This window comes from Ailuropoda melanoleuca, chromosome 1, assembly GCF_002007445.2.
Source record: "Ailuropoda melanoleuca isolate Jingjing chromosome 1, ASM200744v2, whole genome shotgun sequence".
NCBI lineage: Eukaryota > Metazoa > Chordata > Mammalia > Carnivora > Ursidae > Ailuropoda > Ailuropoda melanoleuca.
The window spans coordinates 155,088,123-155,112,400 of NC_048218.1; the positions used below are offsets into that span (position 1 = coordinate 155,088,123).

The 24,278-nt window shown below is 34.7% G+C and overlaps 1 protein-coding gene across 1 annotated transcript in view; it reads right to left on the reverse strand.

Moving 5' to 3' along the window:
- Positions 1 to 2,412: 2,412 nt before the first annotated feature.
- CRPPA (CDP-L-ribitol pyrophosphorylase A) overlaps positions 2,413 to 24,278 on the reverse strand; it is a 290,868-nt gene continuing 269,002 nt past the window's right edge. The window contains exon 10 of the mRNA XM_011222602.3: positions 2,413 to 3,354. Coding sequence (XP_011220904.2) covers positions 3,250 to 3,354 — 105 coding nt within the window. The 3' untranslated portion in view covers positions 2,413 to 3,249. The remainder of the gene's footprint in view (positions 3,355 to 24,278) is intronic.

Below are 24,278 nucleotides of genomic sequence, written 5' to 3' on the forward strand. Positions count from 1 at the left end.
TAAAACATCACATTGTTATTTTTTGAGAGTACATGTTATACTTAGTTATTCAACTGTGGTCAAGTTAGTAGGAAAAAATATGTATATATACACTAAATATCAATGATAATTGCCATTGGATTTTAAAATACCAATAAGTATTTGGTTATTTATCAATCACTCATATTTTGTCTTAAGAGAATATACTAAGAATCTTTGTGTGTTACTTTTCATTTAAAAAATGCATACATTTGTCACAATTTTGAAACTAAAAATGTACAAGAACATATATAATGGTACAATGCCCAAACCACATGCACAGCCAGTTCTAGTTCACTTATTTTAAGCCATACTAATAAATTCTAAAATGATATATACTTTTTCATTTATTCTGTTTATTTCTTAATTAACTTTGAAAATAAGTTCACTCTTTCTTCATCAAAATGGCAATAACATTTTAATTCAAATAGTATTTATTCTTTCTTGGTCTAATTAGTTTCAACATTAAAAGAAAATAAAATTTTCAGATTTAATATAAGAAAATGTTCTGCTACAACCTGATGTTTATAAGATGATCATTATATTTACCTGTATTAAGTAAAATTTGATAGTGATAACCAGCATGAAAAAAAAGAGTCTACCTGTTAAAACAATGCAAAACATTTGAAGTGACCACAGTAAGAATGGCTCTGGGTAGAATATAGGGGTCCAATTCTTACCCACAAATTCATATACTTGCAACAAGCTATCTCTCAAATTGAGCAGTTTTATGAAAAAAAAAATTGTACCTCTTACCAATGTCATTAACTAAACCAATGATCACACTATTAAAATCCATAAAAGTCTAACTAAATTGCATTTAATTAACTAGCAAACATTTAGAAAGAAAATAGTCATTTACAAAATTTTCCACAGGTAGGAAACAATTTGAGCAATGCTGAAGCATAATTTACTATTATTTTAAAAGACATTTTAGAAAATAAAGTGAAAATAAACAGTTCCCATGAAAGAAGCAGTGATGAAAACTCAACAATAAAGTTGCCTCTGGATCAATTAAATACTCAGAACAACCAATTTATCTTTCTCTCTTGGCCAATAATTCTCTCTATTTCCTTCCCCCCTACCTACAATTTCTATATGTTGGAAGGATGGCTGGAAAGTCACAAGCTTCACGACTTTTCCTCTGATCAGTGGGTTGATCTGTCCCTCTTCGTCCGTTCATCCAGTGCTCACTGGGAACCTCTGGTTACCTCCCACAGCCTCTCAGCTGGATGTCCTTTGCCAGCATCATAATTAAAAGGGAGCTTCCAAACTTATTATCAGTGGTCCTGAGTTTAATCTCTACCTTTTGTTACTAGGCAGCCACAGGGCTCTCAACACGGTTAGTTAAGATTCCTGAATCTCAAGTTCCACTACACAATAAAGGATGTGGGAAGACTTCTTCAAATGATTTTCAAAGCTGTCAACCACTTTGTAAACTGTAAGGAAAAAAATCAAATGTGATGATAACGGTGATGATGACGACGGTGATTACTGCAGTCACAATTTAAGATTTTTATTAACTAAAACCTCACTATACTAAACATTCCACTTGCCTAGGGTAAGGTCATTAGTCATTGCTCCTGGATAAATTCTTGTCTGGCTTAACAGCCCAATAATTTGAAATTTAAGGTAACTCAACCCGCACTCAATCGATACAGTAATTTTGCTATGCCATAGATATACTGTGTTTGCCTTTTACTCAAAGGCACTCGCTTATAACTTTAAAGCCCTGATAATATTTTCCTATTTGCGTTTATAACCACTTCCGAATTCTTTAAACATTTTCACCTGAAGACTTCAAAAGGTGCAGGTGTGGACCTTTTCACAACACAGTCTACCCACCACCTTAACAGTGACACAGACGTTCTAGTCACAAATCTACACATCGCCCACAGACTTTTACCGTCACGATTTTGAATTCAGTCATTTGTATTTTTTAACATCCCTAGAGAAAGAGAAAAAAAAAAGTGGCAAGCCCAGGAATTTAGATCCAAGCTACACTGAAATAACACATTTCATTTAGGAGAATGAATTGAAGTAATTACTCCATGTCCATTATATTCTATTACTTAAATGTAAAATATTAACTCCCCTACTAATATAGATCCTAGGTAAAAACAGGGAAAATCATCCAACATGTTAAGAAGAAATTTCATAGAAATTCTCACAGTTTAACTTTTAACATCTCATGCAACTTTTATAGTTTCCACAAATAATCTAAACCTTGGAATCTGATCTAATGTGTTTTATAACTGTAAAAATAGAATAAAAGTGAGGCGCCTGGGTGGCACAGCGGTTAAGCGTCTGCCTTCGGCTCAGGGCGTGATCCCGGCATTATGAGATCAATCCCCACATCAGGCTCCTCCGCTATGAGCCTGCTTCTTCCTCTCCCACTCCCCCTGCTTGTGTTCCCTCTCTCGCTGACTGTCTCTATCTGTCAAATAAATAAATAAAATCTTTAAAAAAAATAGAATAAAACTTATCTCTAATGATTGCATATATATTTTTTTGCAAAATTTAATGTAAGGGAAAATCATTTATGCTTTTAAGATGTATATACCAGTGGAAATTTGAAAGAATAAGAACTTGATTTTAAAGGCAGCAGTATCAGGGCACCTGGGTGGCTCAGTTGGTTAAGAGTCTTACTCTTTAAAACAGAAAAGCAGGAGGGAATTACATCTCCTTTATGGATCTAGAGTGATGTGAGGCCAACAGTGAAACTATCTGAACTAGAGTTCCCTGCTATCTTATTTATTTTTTTAAGGTGTGGAAAATTACAAAACAAGTCCAAATATCACCTAGTGAGGACAATTTTAGAATTAAAGATCTTCTAAATCTTTTTTTTACTAATTTCATGATAGTGTGATTTACTAATTAACACAGAGGTAAGATCATAGTTGAAGTTTTCTAAATTCTCATTCCTAGGAGGATTCACTCATCCATCATGATTTCTATTTGATTTTTCATGCCTTTGCAAAAGATTACGTGAAGGTTATTACTTCCCATTTGCATATTTTCTGATTAATTTATATTTGACATGCACAAAAGTATTTTTTTTCACAGATATAAACACTGATTCATTTCTATAACCCAAACATCACATCCTACAAATTGTGAGACATAAAAGACAACTTAAACATTCTACCACATACAATAGGGAGGGAAGCACAACAGAGATACCTAGGTAAATGTTTCTAAAACACCAGTACATAATTTTCTCTGTGCTCTTCATGCTACCAGTAGCTGACCAACAAGTCCAGAATTTCTTTCTTTGATTAAGGTGGCAATAATCGTGGCGCCTTGCCTTAAACTTGCCTGTAGCTTCTGCTCATCCTGAAAAAAAAAAAAAAAGAAAAGAAAAAAAAAGGATAAAACAATAATTATTTTAAAAAGAAAATGTCACACAATAAATTTAATAGTTACTTTTTATCTTTTACTATTTCTTCATTTTTAGCTTTTTTAAAATCAGCTTTATAGAGATATGACTGACATGTAACATCGTGTAAGTGTGAGGTGTCCAACGTAATGATATGATATACCTAATGTATTATGAAATGGCTACTGCAGAAAGGTTAATCCATCACCTCATGCAGTTACCATTGGGGGGTTAGTGAGAGCATTCAAGATCTACTTTCTTAGCAACTTTCAAGTATACGATATTGTTAACTATAATCACCCTGCTAGATATTAAATCCCAGAACTTATTTGCCTTACAACTGGAAGTTTGTACTCTTTGATCAACATCTCCCCATTTCTTCCATCACTCGGCCCCTGTCAACCAATATCCTCCTGTTTTTATGAGCTCAAGGAGCCACTTTTCAAGGTCCCCTTTTCTCTGGACTTGGCATTGTATGGAACTCAGGTCATAGCCACTGGTATGTACATGATCCCTCAAATAGAGGAAAAATGCTTTTGCAAGCACTTTTCATTATATACAAAATTTATCTGCTGAAGATACCAAGAAAACACTGAGACAATTTCAAATGCTAGCAGTATGAAACAAAAGATTTTCCCTTAATCCAATATCTGACCAACTTTGGCTCTTCATTCAAGTGTGAATATTTCATCCATGATGCAAGCCTTTCCTTCATCTTGTTTCTGAGTGTTCTCCAACAACAGACTTTGTTATAAACTGTGAATACTGCTCTGGGAGGAAAAATAAAAAGGGTTTGTTTGTGAAGTAAGGATCAGGCACATTAGTGAAATGAGTTTCTCACAAGTTGCTAAACTGTGGTTTTGTGTGAAATCGTATTGCCTATGAATATATGTTTACTCCAATGTTTAGGCTTCTTGACGGGGATGAGGGGATGACAATATGAAGGGGAAGGGAAAATCAAAACAGAGGTAGGGTCTCTGTGTTAGGAATTGTGCTAGGCTCAAAAAGAGGGACCTGGTAACCAACTTCTAAACGCTGGCATTAGCCTTTTCCTAATGTTCGGTGTATCACCAGCACCGACTTCTTCTATCTTCTTCATGTTTCTTGAATCCATTTATTCCATTCAAACTGCCGCTGCCAGCAAAACATCTCCATCCTAAATTACTGGAACAATCTCATAAACAGTCTCTCTGAAGTCTTGTCCTCTTCTACCCTGTTTCCTACACAGCAATCAAAATACTTATTTTAACATGTAGATCTGATCACATCACTATTCTGCCTAAAATCCTTTCAAGGCTACCTTTGAACTTCAGGATCAAGTCAGAAGCCTTTAACTTTTTTATCCTTCCATCCTCTTCCTGTCATTCCCTTGTAAACACTCAATTCTTCAAGCCACAAAGAACTGCTTAAGATTGCCCAAACAAGCTATTTTTCTAAACTCTCATTCCTTTGCCTCAGCTAACCCCTTTGCCAGGAAAGCTATCTCACTCCCTTCCTAGTTTAGCTGACCGTAGTTATTCTTTGTGGTTCCACCCAGTTATCAATGGTTGCAATCGACCTGGACTCCTCTCCCCCGGCCCAGTTGGGTGAGGCAAATCTCAGTTTCCACAGCTATTAGTTCCTCCAGCACACTGAATTCTAATAGTCTTTTTAGTTGACCATCTATTCCACTGGCTGATGGTTTGTTGATGTAAGGAATTTTTCATATTGTCTTTGAATATGGAACACTTAGTTCAATGCCTACCACATGGCAGCACTCCATAAAAATAATGAATTCAAAGCAAAGGAGGCTATGATAGAAGTATCATCACCCTTTCAGTTTAACTCATTTGTTAACATTAACCACTCCTTGGTTACTTTGTTTACTACTATTTGCCTATTTGTCAGGAAGCCTGGCAATGGTACAAAGAATATCATCAAAATCTTTCCACTACCACACCTTCATCAGCCTAGAGGCCCTAGGTTCCTCATCCTGGGAGGATGGTGGTGAGAGACCACCTCTGCTTAAACTGTACTTTCCCATCAATTTCTCTGATTGTGCTCTAAGGCGTGGAGTTGGGGAAAACCCACAAGAGGTTGAATGGTGGCTACTTCGCATCTTGCAAGTTAGTTTTAATGACATTTCAGTATTAGATTTCAAATGCTGTACTGGTTTCCTTAATATCACAACACCTAAATCACATATAAACCATTCTAAAGCCAAATATGTTTAGGCTTAAAACATGATTCACTTATATGGGAGTAGATATCATTGATGCCACATCATTCATAAATTCATAACTAAATATTCTAAAACTGAACAAAATACAAATTAACTCTACGTATTTGTCACTCTTAATGATTAATCAATTATATTATTGCAGGGCTTATAAGACACATCTACATCCAAGTCTCATTTATTAAATTGAGACATACAACAGATCATGAAATTTACCCTTTAAAAATAAACAGAAAAGGACTATCTGCATAGCTTCTTTGAAAACCAGTTTATACCTGCCATAATGAAAGCAGCAGAGCAACACATGAAGAAGGGAAAAAAATCTGTTTAAGATCCTAGGGCTAGAAAAATCACATTTCTGGGGCGCCTGGGTGGCACAGCAGTTAAGCGTCTGCCTTCGGCTCAGGGCGTGATCCCAGCGTTATGGGTTCGAGCCCCACATCAGGCTCCTCCACTATGAGCCTGCTTCTTCCTCCCCCACTCCCCCTGCTTGTATTCCCTCTCTCGCTGGCTGTCTCTATCTCTGTCGAATAAATAAATAAAATCTTAAAAAAAAAAAAAAAGAAAAATCACATTTCTAAATCTAAGAATAAATCTTCTATTCCCATTTTGGTAGCTCCATAACTTAATATCATTAGCTAATGAATTTCAGAATGTTCTTTTAAAGGTTAATTTATTGGTGCAATTTCTATGGGCATCATTTGGAATGAGTTTAATTCAGTGAGAAGAACCTATGTTTTTCCACTATTTTCCCTTTCTGCCTGAGCTCAATCATTTTATTCCTGAAAAATATGGAAATTCAAAAAGTGATTAAACAAGATGATAAGACCCACCTATACTCAGAAAATTCTACTATGTACAAAGAGCAGGTATTCAAACAATGTATGGATTTCAAACTCATCTCAAAATTCTCTTCAAACAGATCTTTAAAAAAGCATTTCTTGCTGCCAGTAGATATGCAAACCAGTGTTTTTAATTGAGGAGGTGGAAGGAACAGGGTGGGGGAGGAGGTCCTTACGGCTGATCATTTTATTATCATTCACACACAGTGTGTGTGTACACATACACACACACACATATATTCCTTTGTCCAAATATTATATAATAAAAATATTTAAAGTTAAAATTAAGTAAGCAAGGTCAACATGAATACTGAAAAATCATGTTCACAGCACACATTCTTGATACGATGTAACAAAATGGCATTGACTGCTGTGGTCTTCCTCCCCAAAACCCATAGCCCCAGTCTCATCAACGGGAAAACAGGACACATATTTCAATAGAAGGGCATCCTACAGTATATATGACTGGTTCTCCTCAAAACTGACAAGTTCATCAAAAACAAGTCTGAGAAACTGTCACAGCCAAGAGGAACCCAAGGAGACAGGACAAACTAAAGTGTATTATTTTTCAAAAAAGTATGTGTTCAACTTCGAAATATTTCTCTTGGCTTTAATGATGTTTCTGTGCCAGAATTAGAAAACTTGAGTTACGAAGTTAATTTATTTGTGTGCTCCAGCCCATTTCTATATTCCTTAAATAAAATACACTATCCTTTTCATAAATTCTGCAATTCATAAGGGCACCAACTCTAGAATGAGACTGCTGGTATCAAATACGGGCTTTGACAACTTTCAAGTGATCTTGAGCAAATTATGTAAGTTTCACAGTTCTCCATTTTTTCTTCTAAAACTACGATAACAGTATTAGCTGCTTCACCGCTTTTCTGTGGGGACTAAATCAGACAAGACACATAAACCACAGGGGCGCCTGGGTGGCTCAGTCGTTAAGCGTCTGCCTTCGGCTCAGGGCGTGATTCCGGCGATCTGGGATCTAGCCCCACATCAGGCTCCTCCGCTGGGAGCCTGCTTCTTCCTCTCCCACTCCCCCTGCTTGTGTTCCCTCTCTCACTGGCTGTCTCTCTATCAAATAAATAAATAAAATCTTTAAAAAAAAAAAGACACATAAACCGCAGATATCTGTTCATAACAGCTGTTAGAATTATTTTTATGGTGTGCGCTAACTTCACCCATGACATAGTAACTGATATTACCCTCTCATCACACATAACCATTAAAGCTGATTATCTACTATATGTAAAAATACTGTTGCAGCTCTTGGACAGTAACCTACGCATGTCTACAATCCTTGAAAGAAAAGCCTATTAGGTAACATTCACCCCAGCTGTCTTGTTGAGAGAATCTTTCCAAACCATAAAGTAGAGAAATAGAGCCCAAGAAGAGAATAGTAGTCTCTCCAGGTAGAAAAGACAGATTACAATTTAGAGTTAAATTAAGGTGGCGTGGATTTGTGCAGCCAGAAGTCCCTGACAGTGAGGAGTTGCTGAGAAGTCCTAAAAATCTGCTAAGAATTCCTTCATCCCTTGGTCAACTTCTAAACTGGGCTCCTGCAGGAAGACTCAGTGGGGCCTAGCAGAGAGTTACTGCTGGAAAGCTGGGAAGCTTAGCAAAGATTCAGAGGCCACACTGTGCTGAGGACAAGGAGGTTAGATTTGAGTCCAGCTAGAATGAAAAGATCTTGGTGAATGCCCATGGCTTTTGGTCGAGAGCTCTAAAAGGCCGTGCCTACGGCCTGGGAATAAAGACAAATGGAATTGGACCTGCCCTGACAAAGTTTAAACAGCCTCCACATGATCAGGTTGATCTCCCAATAATACAAATCCTTGCCAGAATAAATTTTAATATTCTTTGGAGGAAGCTAAAATAAGCTAGAGCCTTTAAAAAGTTTTACAACTCAAGTATGGCATATAATAAAATCTTACTAGATGAGTAAAGAAGCAGAAAACAGAAAAAAAAAACCCTTAAGGAGACAAAACCATCCATATATAAGATTGTTGTCAGACATAATCCATATATTGGAATTAACATGCAAGGATTTCAAAATAACTATGACTAATATGTTAAAAAATATAAAGGGAGAGATGGAAACACTGATGAAAAATGGACATTTTCAATACAGCATGGGAATCTACAACAAAGAATATTTTACAACTGTAGAATACAATGCTTGAAATTAACAACTGGATTGGTTTAACATGAGATGGGCAGAATAGAAAACAGTGATCCTGCTGACAGATTAAAATATATACATGCATATATATGTGTGTATATATATGTGTGTGTGTGTGTGTATCCAAACTGAAGCACAGAGAGAGAAAAACGGTGAGTTATTATTATAACCATCTTAATACTTACAACCATATTACTATTCCATTTCCCTACTGCTACACCCCACCGCCACCATCAAAACACCTGTTTGGGACATTTAGACAATCACATATGGGTTCTCTCAGTAGCCTTGTCACCTGGGGAATGTTTACTGCATGCAACTAACAAGTACAAAAAATGTCAACCCCATTTCTAGAAAAACAACCCAATGTCATGTAAATATGCAAAGAACTAGGCTGAAGGTAATATCGCTACAGCTGGGCATAAAGGGATGAGGAAATTCAGAGTGTGGTAAGATCACGTAATGCTGGAAAGACTCCTGAATGAGGTGGAACCAAAGGATGAGAAAAAGAGGCGGCAAAAACCGCAAAGTCCAGAATGGACAAGAAATATTGAGGAAACAAGAAATCATGGCTGATTCTCATTGTGGCATAGCAATGTGATAGGCTAGACCTCACAAAGACATTGCAGGGAAGGTGAATACCCAAATTCCCACACACACAAAAAGTAGAAAGATAACTACTTAAAGTAAATTTATCAACAGTTCATTTACTATCTATAACTCTAGCAATCTCCAGGCTTCACATTTACCTTAATGTCTACTTATCAGCCATATTGAGCGTCAACTATAAACACGGTACACCAATTTTTTCATAATTACACATAAAAATCAAAGGAATACATTTCTTGAATTTAAAGAAAAACAGGAGGATATTTAGTGAGGCAAGATGAGTTAGACTACATTCTCTCTTAAATCTAAATGACCGTCATCATAATTCCTTGTTTCATATTATCCTATTCACTTCACAACAATGTCAAATTTTTGAGAACAATCTTAAAAATTACCAACTCTATCCTGTCATAAAATAATAAAAACATACTTCTAGCTCAAAAATGCAGGATTCACTCTTTTTCTTGGTTACAAATGTATTTAAAAAATAGAAGCCAATCAGAAAGGAAATAAAGAATACAAGTGGGTCTGATTTCTTAAAATATTAGGAGGGAAAATACCAAAATGTTAACAAGAGATATTTTTTAAAAAATATTTAATTTATTTATTTGAGAAAGAGAGCTAAAGAGCTCAAGCAGGGGGAGCAGCAGAGGAAGAAGGAGAAGCAGGCTCACCCCGGAGCAGGGAGCCCAATGTGGGACTCAATCCCAGGACCCTGAGATCATGACTTGAGCTGAAGGCAGATGCTTAATCGACTGAGCCACTGAACCCAACAAGAATTATTTTTGGATGATGGATTTATTGCTATTCTTATTTCTTCTGTGTGTTTTATTTCCAAAATGAACACAACTTATTCTTCTAATAAGAAAAATAAGTTGTTTTAAATTTAGTTTCAAGACTGTTTAAATCCTGGAAACTAAATTTCATTTGTTATTGCATAAAATCAATAATATAGAACAGTGTCCAAATTTCCAGGAAACATTTATCTCCATAAAAAATCTTCAAAATCGGCACAAAGGAAACATTTTTTGTTTGACTATTTTAGTCTTCAATAAAAAGTCCAAGAAAGAATTATATTAATAATTCACAAGGCCTTAGCTTTCTGCTGACTTAGAGGGTAAGAAAAATATCGTGGAAGTCAAGCTCAAGAAAACAACAAAAATTTTGTACTTAATTTTATTCAGTACATTAACAATTGCTCCTTGAGATCCTGAAGAGTTTCTCAACAGTCAGATTTTTTGAATATTAGGAAGAACATTAGATGAAACACACATGTATAGTAGCTCTTTTAAATTTTCTTTACCCTCAAACTGAATTATTTAGGATGAGAATCCACATGGGTTTTATCTAGAAACACCCAATTTAGCTATCTCTTTATCCCTTGTCATTTCAAGATTAAGATGAAATATACTATGTTTAGATGAAAGATGCACAGAAGTTCTAATTAATATTATCACTTAAACACATTAGGTAATTCTAAATTTACTCCAGAGCAATTAAGTCTTGTCAGTGGAATCATGGACTTTAGTGTATTTCTGTGCAGTTTGTTTGCTTTCTGGTTGATAGGTAGATTTCCCTACGATGGTTGTATACATCTATCAACTTCAATAGAGTAGTAGAGTTTTACTGTGGAAATTCTCATGGGGGCGCCTTGGTGGCTCAGTCGTTAAGTGTCTGCCTTTGGCTCAGGGCGTGATCCCGGTGTTCTGGGATCGAGCCTGCTTCTTCCTCTCCCACTCCCCCTGCTTGTGTTCTCTCTCTCACTGGCTGTCTCTCTCTCTCTGTCAAATAAATAAATAAATAAGATCTTTAAAAAAAATTAAAAAAGAAATTCTCATGGGACTTCTAAGCCATTGAAAAAATTTGGGAAATCAGGGTAAGTAGGAGATGTCACTATTTTCATAGATGATTGGGAATGACAGGAACACCTCCATAATTTATAGTAGCTCTTCTTTCCCCCTCTTCCCATCACTTACTACTGCTTGGACAACAAGTCTGCAATTCCAAAGAAATTACATCTCACAAGTATGTATAAGTGGTCAATTTTCTATAATGCCTATGTCTTCCAAATTCCTTACTTACTAAATGTTCCCTTCCATTTTCTCAAGGACAACTTAGGGCAAAACTACTCCCAGTGTACATAAACTTGAAGAACTTTTTTAAAAAGGTTTATTTTAAAATGTTTATTTTTATCATTTTACTACACAGCTCTCAGTATTTGAATTAAAGAGGCATAAACAGATTTATAGTATGCTGTTAGAATCGAATTTATGTGGATTTTGTGGAATATGCTCTCAAAGAATAGCAGGAAAAGCTATGACATCATTGTTGTCCAAATCTTTATAGACAACCTGAAAGGAAATCTTTTAGAGATATTCATCCTCCGCACACATCATTCCTAAAGAACACAATGTCCTCTGTTAAAAGGAAAACTATAAAGTTAAAATATATGTATATATATATTTAGGCTTTAGATGTCTCAGGAGATTACACAGTCCTTTTGGAAAGGTAAACATTACATTGTCTCAGCAAATTCCATACCTAAAGCCTAATTCAATTTCCATGAGTTAAAAACTGTCTTGAAATTGAGGTTGCTCATAATTTGTTATTAATATCCTTCTGCCATCTATCCTTGTTCTGGTTAACTCATGCAAAAACTATCAAAATGTCAGAAAATGTCAAAAACTTCCTAACAAATAAAAGTGCACAATCTATATCCATACATACATAGATATCTATATATCTTTATAGAAAGCATGTACAATATACAAAAATATAGCATACATAATATATAAAAATGCCAAATTAGACTTAGGAATCTTTTAACACTTCTGTTACACTTACAAGCTAATACCAAATCAAAAAATTTACCTTTTTCTCATGCAGAAGGGGAAAAAAAATCTAATAGTAAAACACTGCCCCCTAGTGGAGATGAAAATGAATGTTTGGCGTGTGTAAATTTCCAAAACTTCAGGAAAAAGCAGTCACTTATTGACAGAGTTTGAGAAAAACAAAACAGTCCTCTCCAAATGAAAAGCATTTGCCTCTTGCTCATTTGAGTTAAACAACTATCTCCCAAAAACCTCAGTAATACAATACTATGAAAATGCTGGGTTTATTTATTAACATACTCTGGATTTATTTATTAACATACTCCTCATAGTTTTGGTCTTCTTTACTCTCCATGCCTTGCTATACTGTAGGTGCTCAATAAGTATCTGTAGAAAGAGCTAAGAAAAAGTAACTGGGCAGGGGTGCTTGGGTGGCACAGTCGGTTAAGCGTCCAACTCTTGGTTTTGGCTCAGGTCAAGATCTCAGGGTCCTGAGATGAGTCAGGCTGCTTCTCCCTCTGCTCCGCCCCCCCCCCCGCCCCCGCTCATGCTGGCTCACTCCCTCTCAAATAAATAAAATCTTTAAAAAAAAATAAACTAAAAGGAATTGGTCAAAACTCTGGGGCACAGCACTGTTACTTTGCTCAATAGAAATAGAGAATAAAGATAGGAAAGACCTGAACCACGCAGTGTTCAGCCAGAGTACAAGGCGGTAAAACATGGGCAGCCAAAAAGCAGATGTCTACCATGAGAAACAAGCAGTTCATTATTGTGTCAATTATTTCTGGATCTGGGATTTGTCACACTGTCATACTTTATTTTCTTATAACATCATTCATACTATCAACTCTACAACTTAATAAAGTTGAAAAAGTGGTCTCATATACAATGTCCCTTTTAATTAGCAAAATGTTTTGATCCTACACAACTCTCCCAGCAGTTACCAAGTCCTGCTAGCTTTCTATTGTGACATCCCTCGCCAGTCACACTCCAACTGCTCCAAGTCCACATCCAAATCATCCTGTGGTTCGATCCCTCGAGTTTGTCCTGACTGACTACTTTTCTTGGCCTTTGGTTACTGCTCTCATCTCACTAGGACACCATTTTCATTAGATCAAACTCACATTACTTTTAGCACATTCTTCACTTAAGCATTTAAGACTGTCCACAATCAACCTAATTAACCCTAACCATAGTTCTTACTTCTTTACAGAATTCACTTCTGTAGCCATACTGCTATAATCAGTTATTCCTTCCATAGTAAAATGGTTTCCTAATAATTGTCTTTCTACTTCACATCAATTTTCAAAAACCTGGCTGTGGTGACTATTATCTGTTTTAGTGAACATCAATAATTTACGTGATCATAATTTGTCTCACAATTCCTTAATAATATTTTTATTAAGTTTACATATGTATAGATCTTATTCTATTAAATTGCAGATAGTAAAAGGCAACTCTTCCAAATTAAATTATAAGCTCAAATAAAGTACTATATTCACAGCAGGTACTCAATAAATACATACAAACTGGGTCAATGTGCTAATGAATTCTATAAAGATCTGGCTTTATATATGACTATTAAAACACTTTTGAAATAGATAAAGGATGCATCCTTATGGAAATAACCTCCCCAAAATAAGAAAAAAGCTTGTATCTGTATTTGGAAACTGGAAAGATGTCAAAAGTTAGAATTTTGTACTACATGACTCCCCCGCCTATGATAGAATACCTGGTCTGGGAGTTAGGTTTAAGGGACACTGACAAATTTACACTAATATACCCAAGTCAAGAGGATAAAATTAGATGATAAGACAAACATTCTGAGATAGGATGGCTGCATAAGCAGAAAAGCAACACATATAGGTGTTGGTAGAGAATGGGTACTGTTTCCATAATGCATGAGAAATGATAGAAGGGGTAGAAAGATTATTCAGAAGAGTTTGTTCTCGAGTGGATGGTCTAGGCAGAAAAACTATTAGTAAAAAAAAAATTGATAATTCTTTTAGAGCAGAAAGACTAAGTTTTTTCCATAAAATTTATATTGAAAATTTTAATTACAAACTTAAGCAGGAATTTAAATGGGTCAATGCAAACGTATTTTTTTTTTTTTTTTTGGCAGCAGTGTAGGGGGGAGGGAGAAAGAGAGAGAGAGAGAGATAATTATTGTTGAAATAGTTTCAGGCAATTAAAAAGAAAAACACACCTAGTTAATGACCATTAGATTCCTGAATACTGGTTAAATGGGTGATTAGTATCCCAAATCTTTATATCCAGGTTCCACAGTAAAGTGCTTATCGTTGTATTAAAAACTCTATCTCCTTCCAAGACAGAAGCTTTAAATCACTACTTATAGAGAGAGTTCTATCCTGACTAGACTGGTGCTAATTTTTATCAGTACTGACTACCAAAAAACTAGCCTGGCAAAGCTCCCTCCAGCATCAGAGTGGAGTTCTTTCTCATGGAGAAGGTCATAAGAAGGTCATAAGAAGCTATAAAGCTTCTTCCCAGTGAGGAGAAAGAAAAACTCAGATATGCAAAATAATATTCTAGGTGGAAAGAACTTTCTGGAATCACCAGAATTAAATCTTTCTGAAATGACACAACTAAGTGAAGACAACAGTAAGATTCAAGAAGTTGCTTCAGTCATAGGAATGAGAACAAAGTAGGAATAATTTTATGTCATAAGAGATTTCATGTAGGTATTACATAAATATATTTTGAATTAGAAATCTCATTGGAGGTGGTAGACAACCTACTTTTTCTATATAAAGCTGAATTCAATTAGTGGAAGTCAAACTTGAAAATGTTTAGAACTCAGAAGAATAAAGGACTGAAAATAGTTCGTGAAAAGTCAAGGCATTAATTTAATTACATAAAAGAAATCTAGGGAGAAAATAGAGTAGATACTGCTGAAGTCATAATGATGCAGAAAAAAAAATTCCCTTAATTGAATTTAATGTCAGAAAATACAGACAGAGGTATCATTTAGGGCCTGGCAAAATTAGTGACAATCCCCAAAGAAGCCATATTCACATATTACCTTCAAATTTAAATATAAGAATTAAAAGGCCTTGCGCAGACAAGACAGATTATTTTCAATAGGCAATGATGGCCTTTTGTGAAATGCTAAGTACCATAAGAAAATGGCATTCAAGGAAAAGATTGTTACCTTAGAATCCTGAGTGTTAGAATAAAAAAGAAGACATTTGTGATATGCAAGGGCTCTAAAAACTACCAATCAGTGGAGATTTTCTCTAAAAAAAAAAAAGTATTTAACAACTTATCCAATGATGAAATGAGGAAAAAAGAATAGGGACTCCTTTCAACAACTATTTAAGGAATTTACCTGATACCAGACAGTAAGCTATATATTAAGATGTGAACAGCACACCTATTTCTCTATCTTTATGGAATACGTCATCAGTTAAGTCAGACAAACACAAAAACATATTCATAATAACAAGTTATGAGGGAAACAAAAGACCAATTTATCACGAAAATAAAACCAGCATTAAAACTTTCAAGTACAAAATATTTTTCAAACTATAAAACTGTAAAAAAAAAAATCCAAATAAAGATGGAAACACAAAAATGAACAAGCAAACCTAGATTCTCAAATATGTAGATTTGAAATATAAGAAACAAATTTTACAAATGAAAAATATTACTGAATTTAAGCAAACAAAAAATCTCAAACTCAAAATCTGTCAAAAGACAGATTAGACATAACTGAAAAGACTATTACTGAAACTGAAGGCAGAGTTGAAGAAATGACTCAGAATTCATATCAGAGATGACAAAAAATAGGAAATGTAAAAGGAGGTTATGGAATTTGGCAGCTATGGATAAGAATGCCCAACATATATTTAATCAGAACTCCAAAAAGGGAGAATAGAGACAATGGGGAAAAATAAAAATTAGAATTATTGCTAAAAAAAATTTCCATAAGTTATGGAATACATAAGCTCATTCATAAAGGAAACCCAGTAAATTCTGAGGTTGATAAAAAAGGAAATTCAACAAGTAGACAAATAAGTGAACTGTGAAACCTAAATATAAAGAGGCAATCTTAAAACAGCTAGACAGAACAGACCAATAGAGGACTAACAATTAGACTTACCACAGTCTTCCTCACAGAAACAGTGGAAGCAAGAACACAATGAAGTATCCGCAAAATGCTAAAGACCAAAAGCAAACACTGACTCCCTCCAACAGACAAAGAGTGTTTACTTAGAATACTTTCTACTTTCCACAACAAACACTATGTATCAAGAATGAAAATAAAATATGCACTCCCTCACTTAAACAAAATGTAAATTTATTCCTAAAAATACTCTGACACTAAAGGATGTACCTCAAGTGGAAGAAAAATAATTTCAAAAGAAAGGTCTAATAGGGCAGGTAGCTTTGGAAAATGAAAGAACTTTAAAATAAATAAATCTGAAAGCAGTGTCTCCAAAAAAATCAATAAAAGTAACATTTAAATAGACAGTATAAATAAAAATACTGGCTAAGAACAGTAGCATCAAAAGTGGAAGGTGAGTGATCAAGATGTTCTAAGATCGATGAAGTTGTTGGGAGAGTGATTAAAATACTAACTTTAGATCTTTACTTACATATGCAAAGTAAATTTCAGAAGGCCTACAAATATCTAACAATAGGATGTGAAGCTTATTTATCAGTTAAGAGAAAATAGAGTAAGAAACAGTTGGGGCTTCCAGGCAGCTAAAACCAAAGGCAGCTCTCACAATATTTTCTAAAAAAATTAAAAATAAAAGAGAGAGAGACTGAAAAGAAAAACAAAACAGTGAGAAGATCAAATAAAACTACACTTGCACAGAAACACACACGTACGCATACACAACAGCCACCACCTCAGTGCAATTTGAAGACAGAACTTTCAAACTTCAAAATAACTTTAAGTTAAAAGAGAAATAGAAAAATAATCACCAAATTTAAGTGAGCAATTTCTCATATCTTGTGCCTTGTCGCAAGCCTTGCGGTGATGAAAGGCAGTCTGGAAATACTTAGAAAGGAGGAAGAGGGGAGCTACTGATGAGGGTAAAGCTGATCTAAAACTATCACTAAAAAGAGCAAGCCTGCCTGAAGTTATGAAAATAGCAAGAAAGAGTGCACATCTGACAAGCATGACCAATTTTAAGGGACTTAAAATTATGCTTGATTTCAAATGGCAGTCTTCTCCTAGTGGTGAAAAACACATAAAGGAAGAGAGAAGCCATCTCTCTGAACTGAGTGATGAAGGGGAAAGAAGCAACAGGGTTCTGAAATACCAAAGAGAATGAAAAAGCAAAGGACAGAAAATTCCTCCTTCCACCATTAAATAACAGAAATTAACGAAAAGAAAATGGGTTTTGCTATATTGACAGGTGAGGGTGGCACGGAATTAGGTCTCCTATAACCTAGCCGAATCCACAACAGACAAACAGGAGAGGACTTACTACATCTATACAGAATTATTACACAAAAGAACTTAACCACCTCAATTAATAAACCACCTTCCAACCAAGAAATTTTAAGACTGTAACACTCCAAATTGAATACAATTTTTGCACAGTTGTGACATTCAGAACCATACTAACTTCACATACTCAAAAAAATAAGTGGACTCAACCAAGTCAGAGGGGAGACGTCCAAAGTGGATGATGGACTAGTTCAAATGAACTCCAACATGTTATAATAACCAACCTGAAGAGGATGGCCAATAAAATAATTAGCCTAAGTAATTTTGGAAAATAGTATTTTGTTCCATACTTTAAGACAAAGAACTGTCTAGGACGATTGTACTCTAATTAGTAAATTTGTATTCCCAGAGGTATGGGTTAGCATTTCTACAATTACACTTATGTGTATTCCAGGTATGAACAAAGAAGGAAACATACTGCTGAGAATGAAAGGTTCTTCACTGGTAGAGAAAAGGATCACATATAAGAAAAGGAAGAGGCTAGAAAGATCCAGAGTGTTGTGTTGAAAACAGAGATGTCAGTATGAACTCAGTTGTTTTGAGATAAATTACATAATATATACAAACACCCACATATATAGATCTAGAAATAGGTGTATGAAAACATGTATATTTCCCAGCAATGTCCACTGAGAGGGATTGCAAATAATGACATATCATCAGGTGCAATGAACACCCACGGTGCTCAGATCTTGGTTTCTAAATACCATTAGGTGACCCCCCCCCCCATATGATGCACTGAGAAGAATAAATTACTTCCGTGGTATCCTTGCCAAAAATCCATAGCCTGAACTTAATCATGAGAGGGAATCAGACAAACTTAAAGTGAGAGACATTGTATAACACAACAGGCCGGTATTCATCAAAAAGGAAAGGTCATGAAAGACAAAGACTGATGATGTATCCCAGATTAAATGAGATCAGTAAGAGATGACAACAATATGCAACATGTGTTCCAAGAATGGATCCTGGACCAGAAAAAAAGCTAATAGTGGAAAAATTTAGTAAGATTTGTAGGTTATAGTGTTATATCAATTAATCCTTGATTTTGATACTACAGTGATATAAAATGATAATATTGGGGATTCTGGGTCAATGGTGTACAGGAATGCTTTGTACTCTTTTTGAAATTTTTTCTATGTCTGAAATTATTTCAGGATGAAAGTTAAAGTGAATAATTGAGAAAAAAAATGAAAAGCAACCAAACAAAAATCCCAGTAAGGAAAAAATAGGAGAAAAGCAGAACACAGAAGAGTCAAAAAATAAGGTGAGAGAAACTGTTCCAAATATTTTTCTAATTTCAACAAATGTAAATGACTAAACTCATGGATGGAAACACAGAGATTCTCAGGTTGGATTACAAATTAAACACAGCTAGATAGTCACATCTAAAACACACGGACATAAAAAGCTAAAAATCAAGTGATTGAAAAAGGTGTACCAGATAGGCACTAACGAAAAGTAAGTTTTGTTCACTATGTTCAGTAATATTCACTAGAAAAATATAGACTTTAAGACAAAAAGCAATTATTATAGATAGTCACTATAAAAGTTGTAAAAAGTTTAATTCACCAGAGGCAGGTTTTGGATACTGGGAGTTAGGAAGTCCATTTTGGATAAATATGAGATGCTAGGGAGACATCTAAGAGAAAATATCAAATAGGCAGTTGTATATGTGTTTGGAGCATGGAAATGAATCATCTGCGCATGAAGGGTATTTAAAACCACAGAGTAAATGAGAATTCTTATGAATCACACAGGACAGTGTCCTAGGAATCTTCAGCAGTTAGGGATATAACAGAAGTAAAGAGGCAGGCCAGGAGTCTGAGAAGGAGCAGAAACACTTTATAGAAAGAAATCAGAGGAGTGTAATATCATAGAACCTAACATAAAAAGGCCACGAAGAAGAAAAGGTACCTAGTTATCCATTAGTATTTACAGATTGTTACAGGAAAAAATGAATCAGTTATACAGAGATAAGGATAATTGCTTTAAATTGGTTATAAAGCAAAGCAATGCTTTGATAATAATAATTATTCTGCAGATAAGGTTTAAAAAAGTTAACATGCATCGTAAAACACTGGAATGTGAAAAAGTAATAAACAGGGTTGAAAATCATACTGAATTTTTCATTTTACACAAGGTCAAGGCAATATATATTAAATTATAATTGATTTTAAGTTAATAAGAAAAAGGTAAATATGAATATAAAAGTCAAAAACCATCAGCAGGGGCACCTGGGTGGCTCAGTCAGTTAGACATCTGCCTTCGGCTCAGGTCACCATCTCAAGGTCCTGGGATCAAGCCCCTCATCTGGCTCCCTGTTTAGCAGGGAGTCTGCTTCTCCCTCTGCCCCTCCCCACTTGTGTTTTCTCTCTCTCTCTCTCTCTCTCTCTCGCATGCTCACTCTCTTTCTCCGTGAAATAAATAAAAACCTTAAAACAAAACAAAACATCAGCAGTAGTATGAAACAGGATATTTTCAGAATCACTAGGGAAAAATAAAGAAAATAGAAAAACCCTGTGAAGTAATTCCATTATTTAGAAAACTGACACCAACAAAGGTTGAATAACATGTCTACCATCACACAGATGATAACTGAGAAACCCAGACTTGAAACCAAAATCAGAATCTGTAGAGTCTAAGCATTTAACGTTAGGGACATTATTATCCAAGAAAACTTGCTTCTAAACGACTATTTCAAGTTTACATCCATTATTTTTAGAGGGTCTAATTTAATAACAAATTAAAAAATATAATCCCTCGTGAGATTTTTAAATGACTCAACAGCAATAAGTTGGGTGTGTGGGCTAACACACATTCACACCTCCATGGTATGCGTATCCTGCTTCCACAACTGCAAAAAAGAAAAAAAAGATCACTAGGGTAATTCATATTTTATGATGTGACTACAAACTGATGAGAGAATTACATCTCTTTGCTTAACAATAATAAAAATCCTAACTTGCAAATTGGGACAATGACTTTGGAATTTGTAACATCCAGACAAAAGGTAGAAGCAAGCACTTTTCAATGAGTATTGATGGAGGAATAAAAAAGGAGTTCTGTAAAACAGATGTAGGGGACATAAAGCAAATGTTTACTGAGTCAAAATGTTATTTTCTCTTATAGTTTATAGCATCACACATATATATTGCAAAGATAGGCAGGAAGCCTTGTCAATTTCAGGAACTGTCATGCCATAAAATGATAAGACATAGGGAACAGCAAATACCGAGTCAAGTTGCTAAAGCAAAGGCAAAAATAAAAAATTAAAACAAAACATACATTGATTTGACTGTCATGGTTGGTTGGGTTTGGCATGATCCCTGGCAGGATCTGTTTTATATTGAGCCATAATGAACGTTTGCTTTCTCTGCCGACGTGTTTTCAGTGAGGTGTAGAACATATGAAAGGCTAAACAACACTTTAATTATTGTTCCAGCATTTTAATAAACTGAAAAAGATCTAGGGAGAACACAAATAAGCAGCACATTAGAAATCTCCTGTGACACCCTGGAAACCTTACAAAGGAAACACTAACATGTTTTCCATTCACTCAGCCTAAAGCATAATTCTCCGGTTTCCTGGATATACTAATTTCATAAAGAATAATTTAAGTGTTGTATAGAACACACACAATCAAAAGGAGAAGAAGAGCTACAAAACCTTTCTTCCTTTTAATTGTTTATTCATTCTGATTGGGATTGGAAGGCTTTTAAAAGACAAATAAATGCTTGTGGCTATAAATAATTAAAATACCAGCAAAGAGGAGTAATAATTACAAGAAAGAAAACGTCTGTCTGGATTATACACACGTCCAATGAAAGGGGTGAGAGACACTACTGAATAGTGAGCACTAAATCATGAAAGCAAAAATGATTGATAATCTTTATAGGAATATATTAAAAGGCATTTAAAAGTAAATGTCAACTTCGATGATAGGAAGTTCTTATTACGTACGTTATTCTTATAAAAATATAATCTTCTCATAGACTGAAATATTTTCTGACTTAAAAAATGAAAGAAAAACTCGCCTGTCCAGATTTGTTTTGTTTTAGATTTGAGCACTTTACTTGGAAGTAAGCTCTCAGCATCACGGGACAAAAACAAAAACATATATTCACGCATCTTCCTTATGAGAATTGTCACTTACATTGACGCTCTTCTATACATTCTAGCACTCATTTTTTAAAATAAGTCTTGTGAAGTTTAGGAAGAAAAGGGTAGGAGAAGTTTGTCTAATTATTATGGAAGAAGCCTTTGGGTTTATTTTTCATATTCTTGATGATAAATACTACTATAACAGCCTAATTTATAATCATCATTTTCATTCTGTGGTAACCATTTCTTGTACATCTCTCTAGAGCATATTAACTTTCTGCCTTCAACTAACTATGTGATGAATTGAAGGAAAAAACTAAATGTTTTAAGATGGAAACAAAATAGATTTAATTGAACACTAAAACATTCCTTGTTTTCAACCAGGAACATTTTAGCCATAAGATGTTAAGAGAATACAACAGAGTGCAAAGAGTTTTTACTATCTCATAACATTAGTTACTTACAATAGTCTTATGAATCCAAAACAAAGTTGTAAGAAGAATGTAAATATAATTGATATATGCTATATTTTAATATGCTTGACATTTAAACACCCCAAGAAATGACAGTAGGGTTCTAAATACTTATTCTTCTCCCCTTCAGGACAAAAGAAATAATTGTCATGTCCTGCAGTCTGATACACTAATCCCCAGAGAGTATAAAACAGCACAAGATCAAATTAAGTTTTAGAAGAGGGACAGCAAATATAGATAAGCCACAAGAGACTCAAATTTAGGTAAGTCCAAAGGCAAACTATGTTAAATTCATGCAGACCTATCTTGTTTGTCAAGAAAAATGATTCAAAAGCCCCAGTAACTCTGAGCTCTGTCCAGCAATATCCACTTGCCTATCAAACACAAGAAGCCAAAGATATTTTTCAAAAATAACATTTTTATAGCTCATAGAAGAAGCCACCCAGCTCACCAGGCCACCCAATAAATATCATGCAATGGTGATAATGAGCTCTAAGATATGTACTATATGCCAAGATGTATGGGGCTTGAGAGGTATGGAAGAAGTCACTACGCCATATTAAACTATACAGAAAACCACGGATTCGAGATTTAAAAGGGATACTGAATTTGTGGGGTTTTAACTGCTTTACATGTAACTCTCATCATTTTATAAAATAGCTTGACAAATAAGGAACAAATATGTAAACGTTTTTTCCAGCACCCAAAAATTGACAAAATATATTAATATAAGCAAAATAAAAAATTTAAATTGAATTTGACTTAACATTCATCTTGACGTTAAATTGTTCATCACCTCTTCTCAAGTGCTACTCAAAAACTGAGTACATCATATGGCAAAAAAAATATCCTCTTATCTTACTGAGGGGTAGGTAGAGAAAGCAACAAAAGAGTGGTTCTTTTTTTTTGAAACCATAACTAAAACCTGATCTTTTAAAACTCTGAATAAACACAAAACAGTTTTTGTTACATTAAATATAGTAACTATTCAATTTCTTGCTTCCAGTTGTAAAACAGACAAGCATATCTTCCTCTATTTACTCTGGAGTCATCTATATAATATATAATTCATCTAAAAATAGCTCATTTCTTTCATGCAACCCAATAGAATCATTTCTAAGTTCATTAAGAATAAACTAAATGAATCAACTAGAGAGTAATCACCACAAATTTGAAGATAATATGAGAAAGATAACAGCCAAGACAAGATGACCTTTCAATGATGGGATTATAAGTAATGAGAGTCATTTATTATTCATTACAAGTAATTACTTATAATTACACTTACTCATTATAAGTAATAAGAATTATAATGGCGGACCCTTTGGGGACCCTCTCCCAAAGAAAGTGTTATAAATTCTAAGTGTACCTTTAAGGAAGAAATCAATAACTTTTTAATTTTATGAAGTAGGCTGTCTAATGGATTATAATTTAAGAATATACCAAAAGAACAAAACTATTTTTGTAAGGGTTTCTTATTAAAATAAATCACTGAGAAGCTTAATCAAGGTGGTAGCATGAGGACAAGTCTTCCTCATTTTAAATCCCTAAGAAGTGTGTACTGGTGGTGATGGTGGTATTAAATGCACTTGGAAGCTCACACATGCACACACAAATATACATATGGAATACTGGGAAATAATGGGTAATGCTATGATGTGACTAGAAATTTTGGAGAATTTCTGAAAAAGAAAAAGAGATAGGATTAGACTGGAAACAAAAACCACAGACCAAAACATGTAAAAGGTAGGGCTCTGCAGAAGACAATTCTGGGTTGATTCCAGGTGAGAGTGAACAAATTCAAGGAGCAGAAAAAGATCCTGGCCCAATGTTAAAGGTAAGTACTCATGCACTATATTCTAAGGAGTCAGCGGGGTGGCAGATCCTTCACTCCCCATCTGCATTAAAGAACTGGCAATAAAGATGTTTACCCACAGCCTAAAGATGATCATGTGAACACTTAATCTAGCAAAATGACAATGTCTTAAGTTGTCAGAGAATTTCAGAAGGAAAAAGGTTCCTCTACAAGGGAAACAAGCTATTAAAAATAATTGACATTTATACAGTAATAATAATGTGAACACACTGTGTTAACTCAAAGTTATGATAATATGCGTACAATTCTCTCACT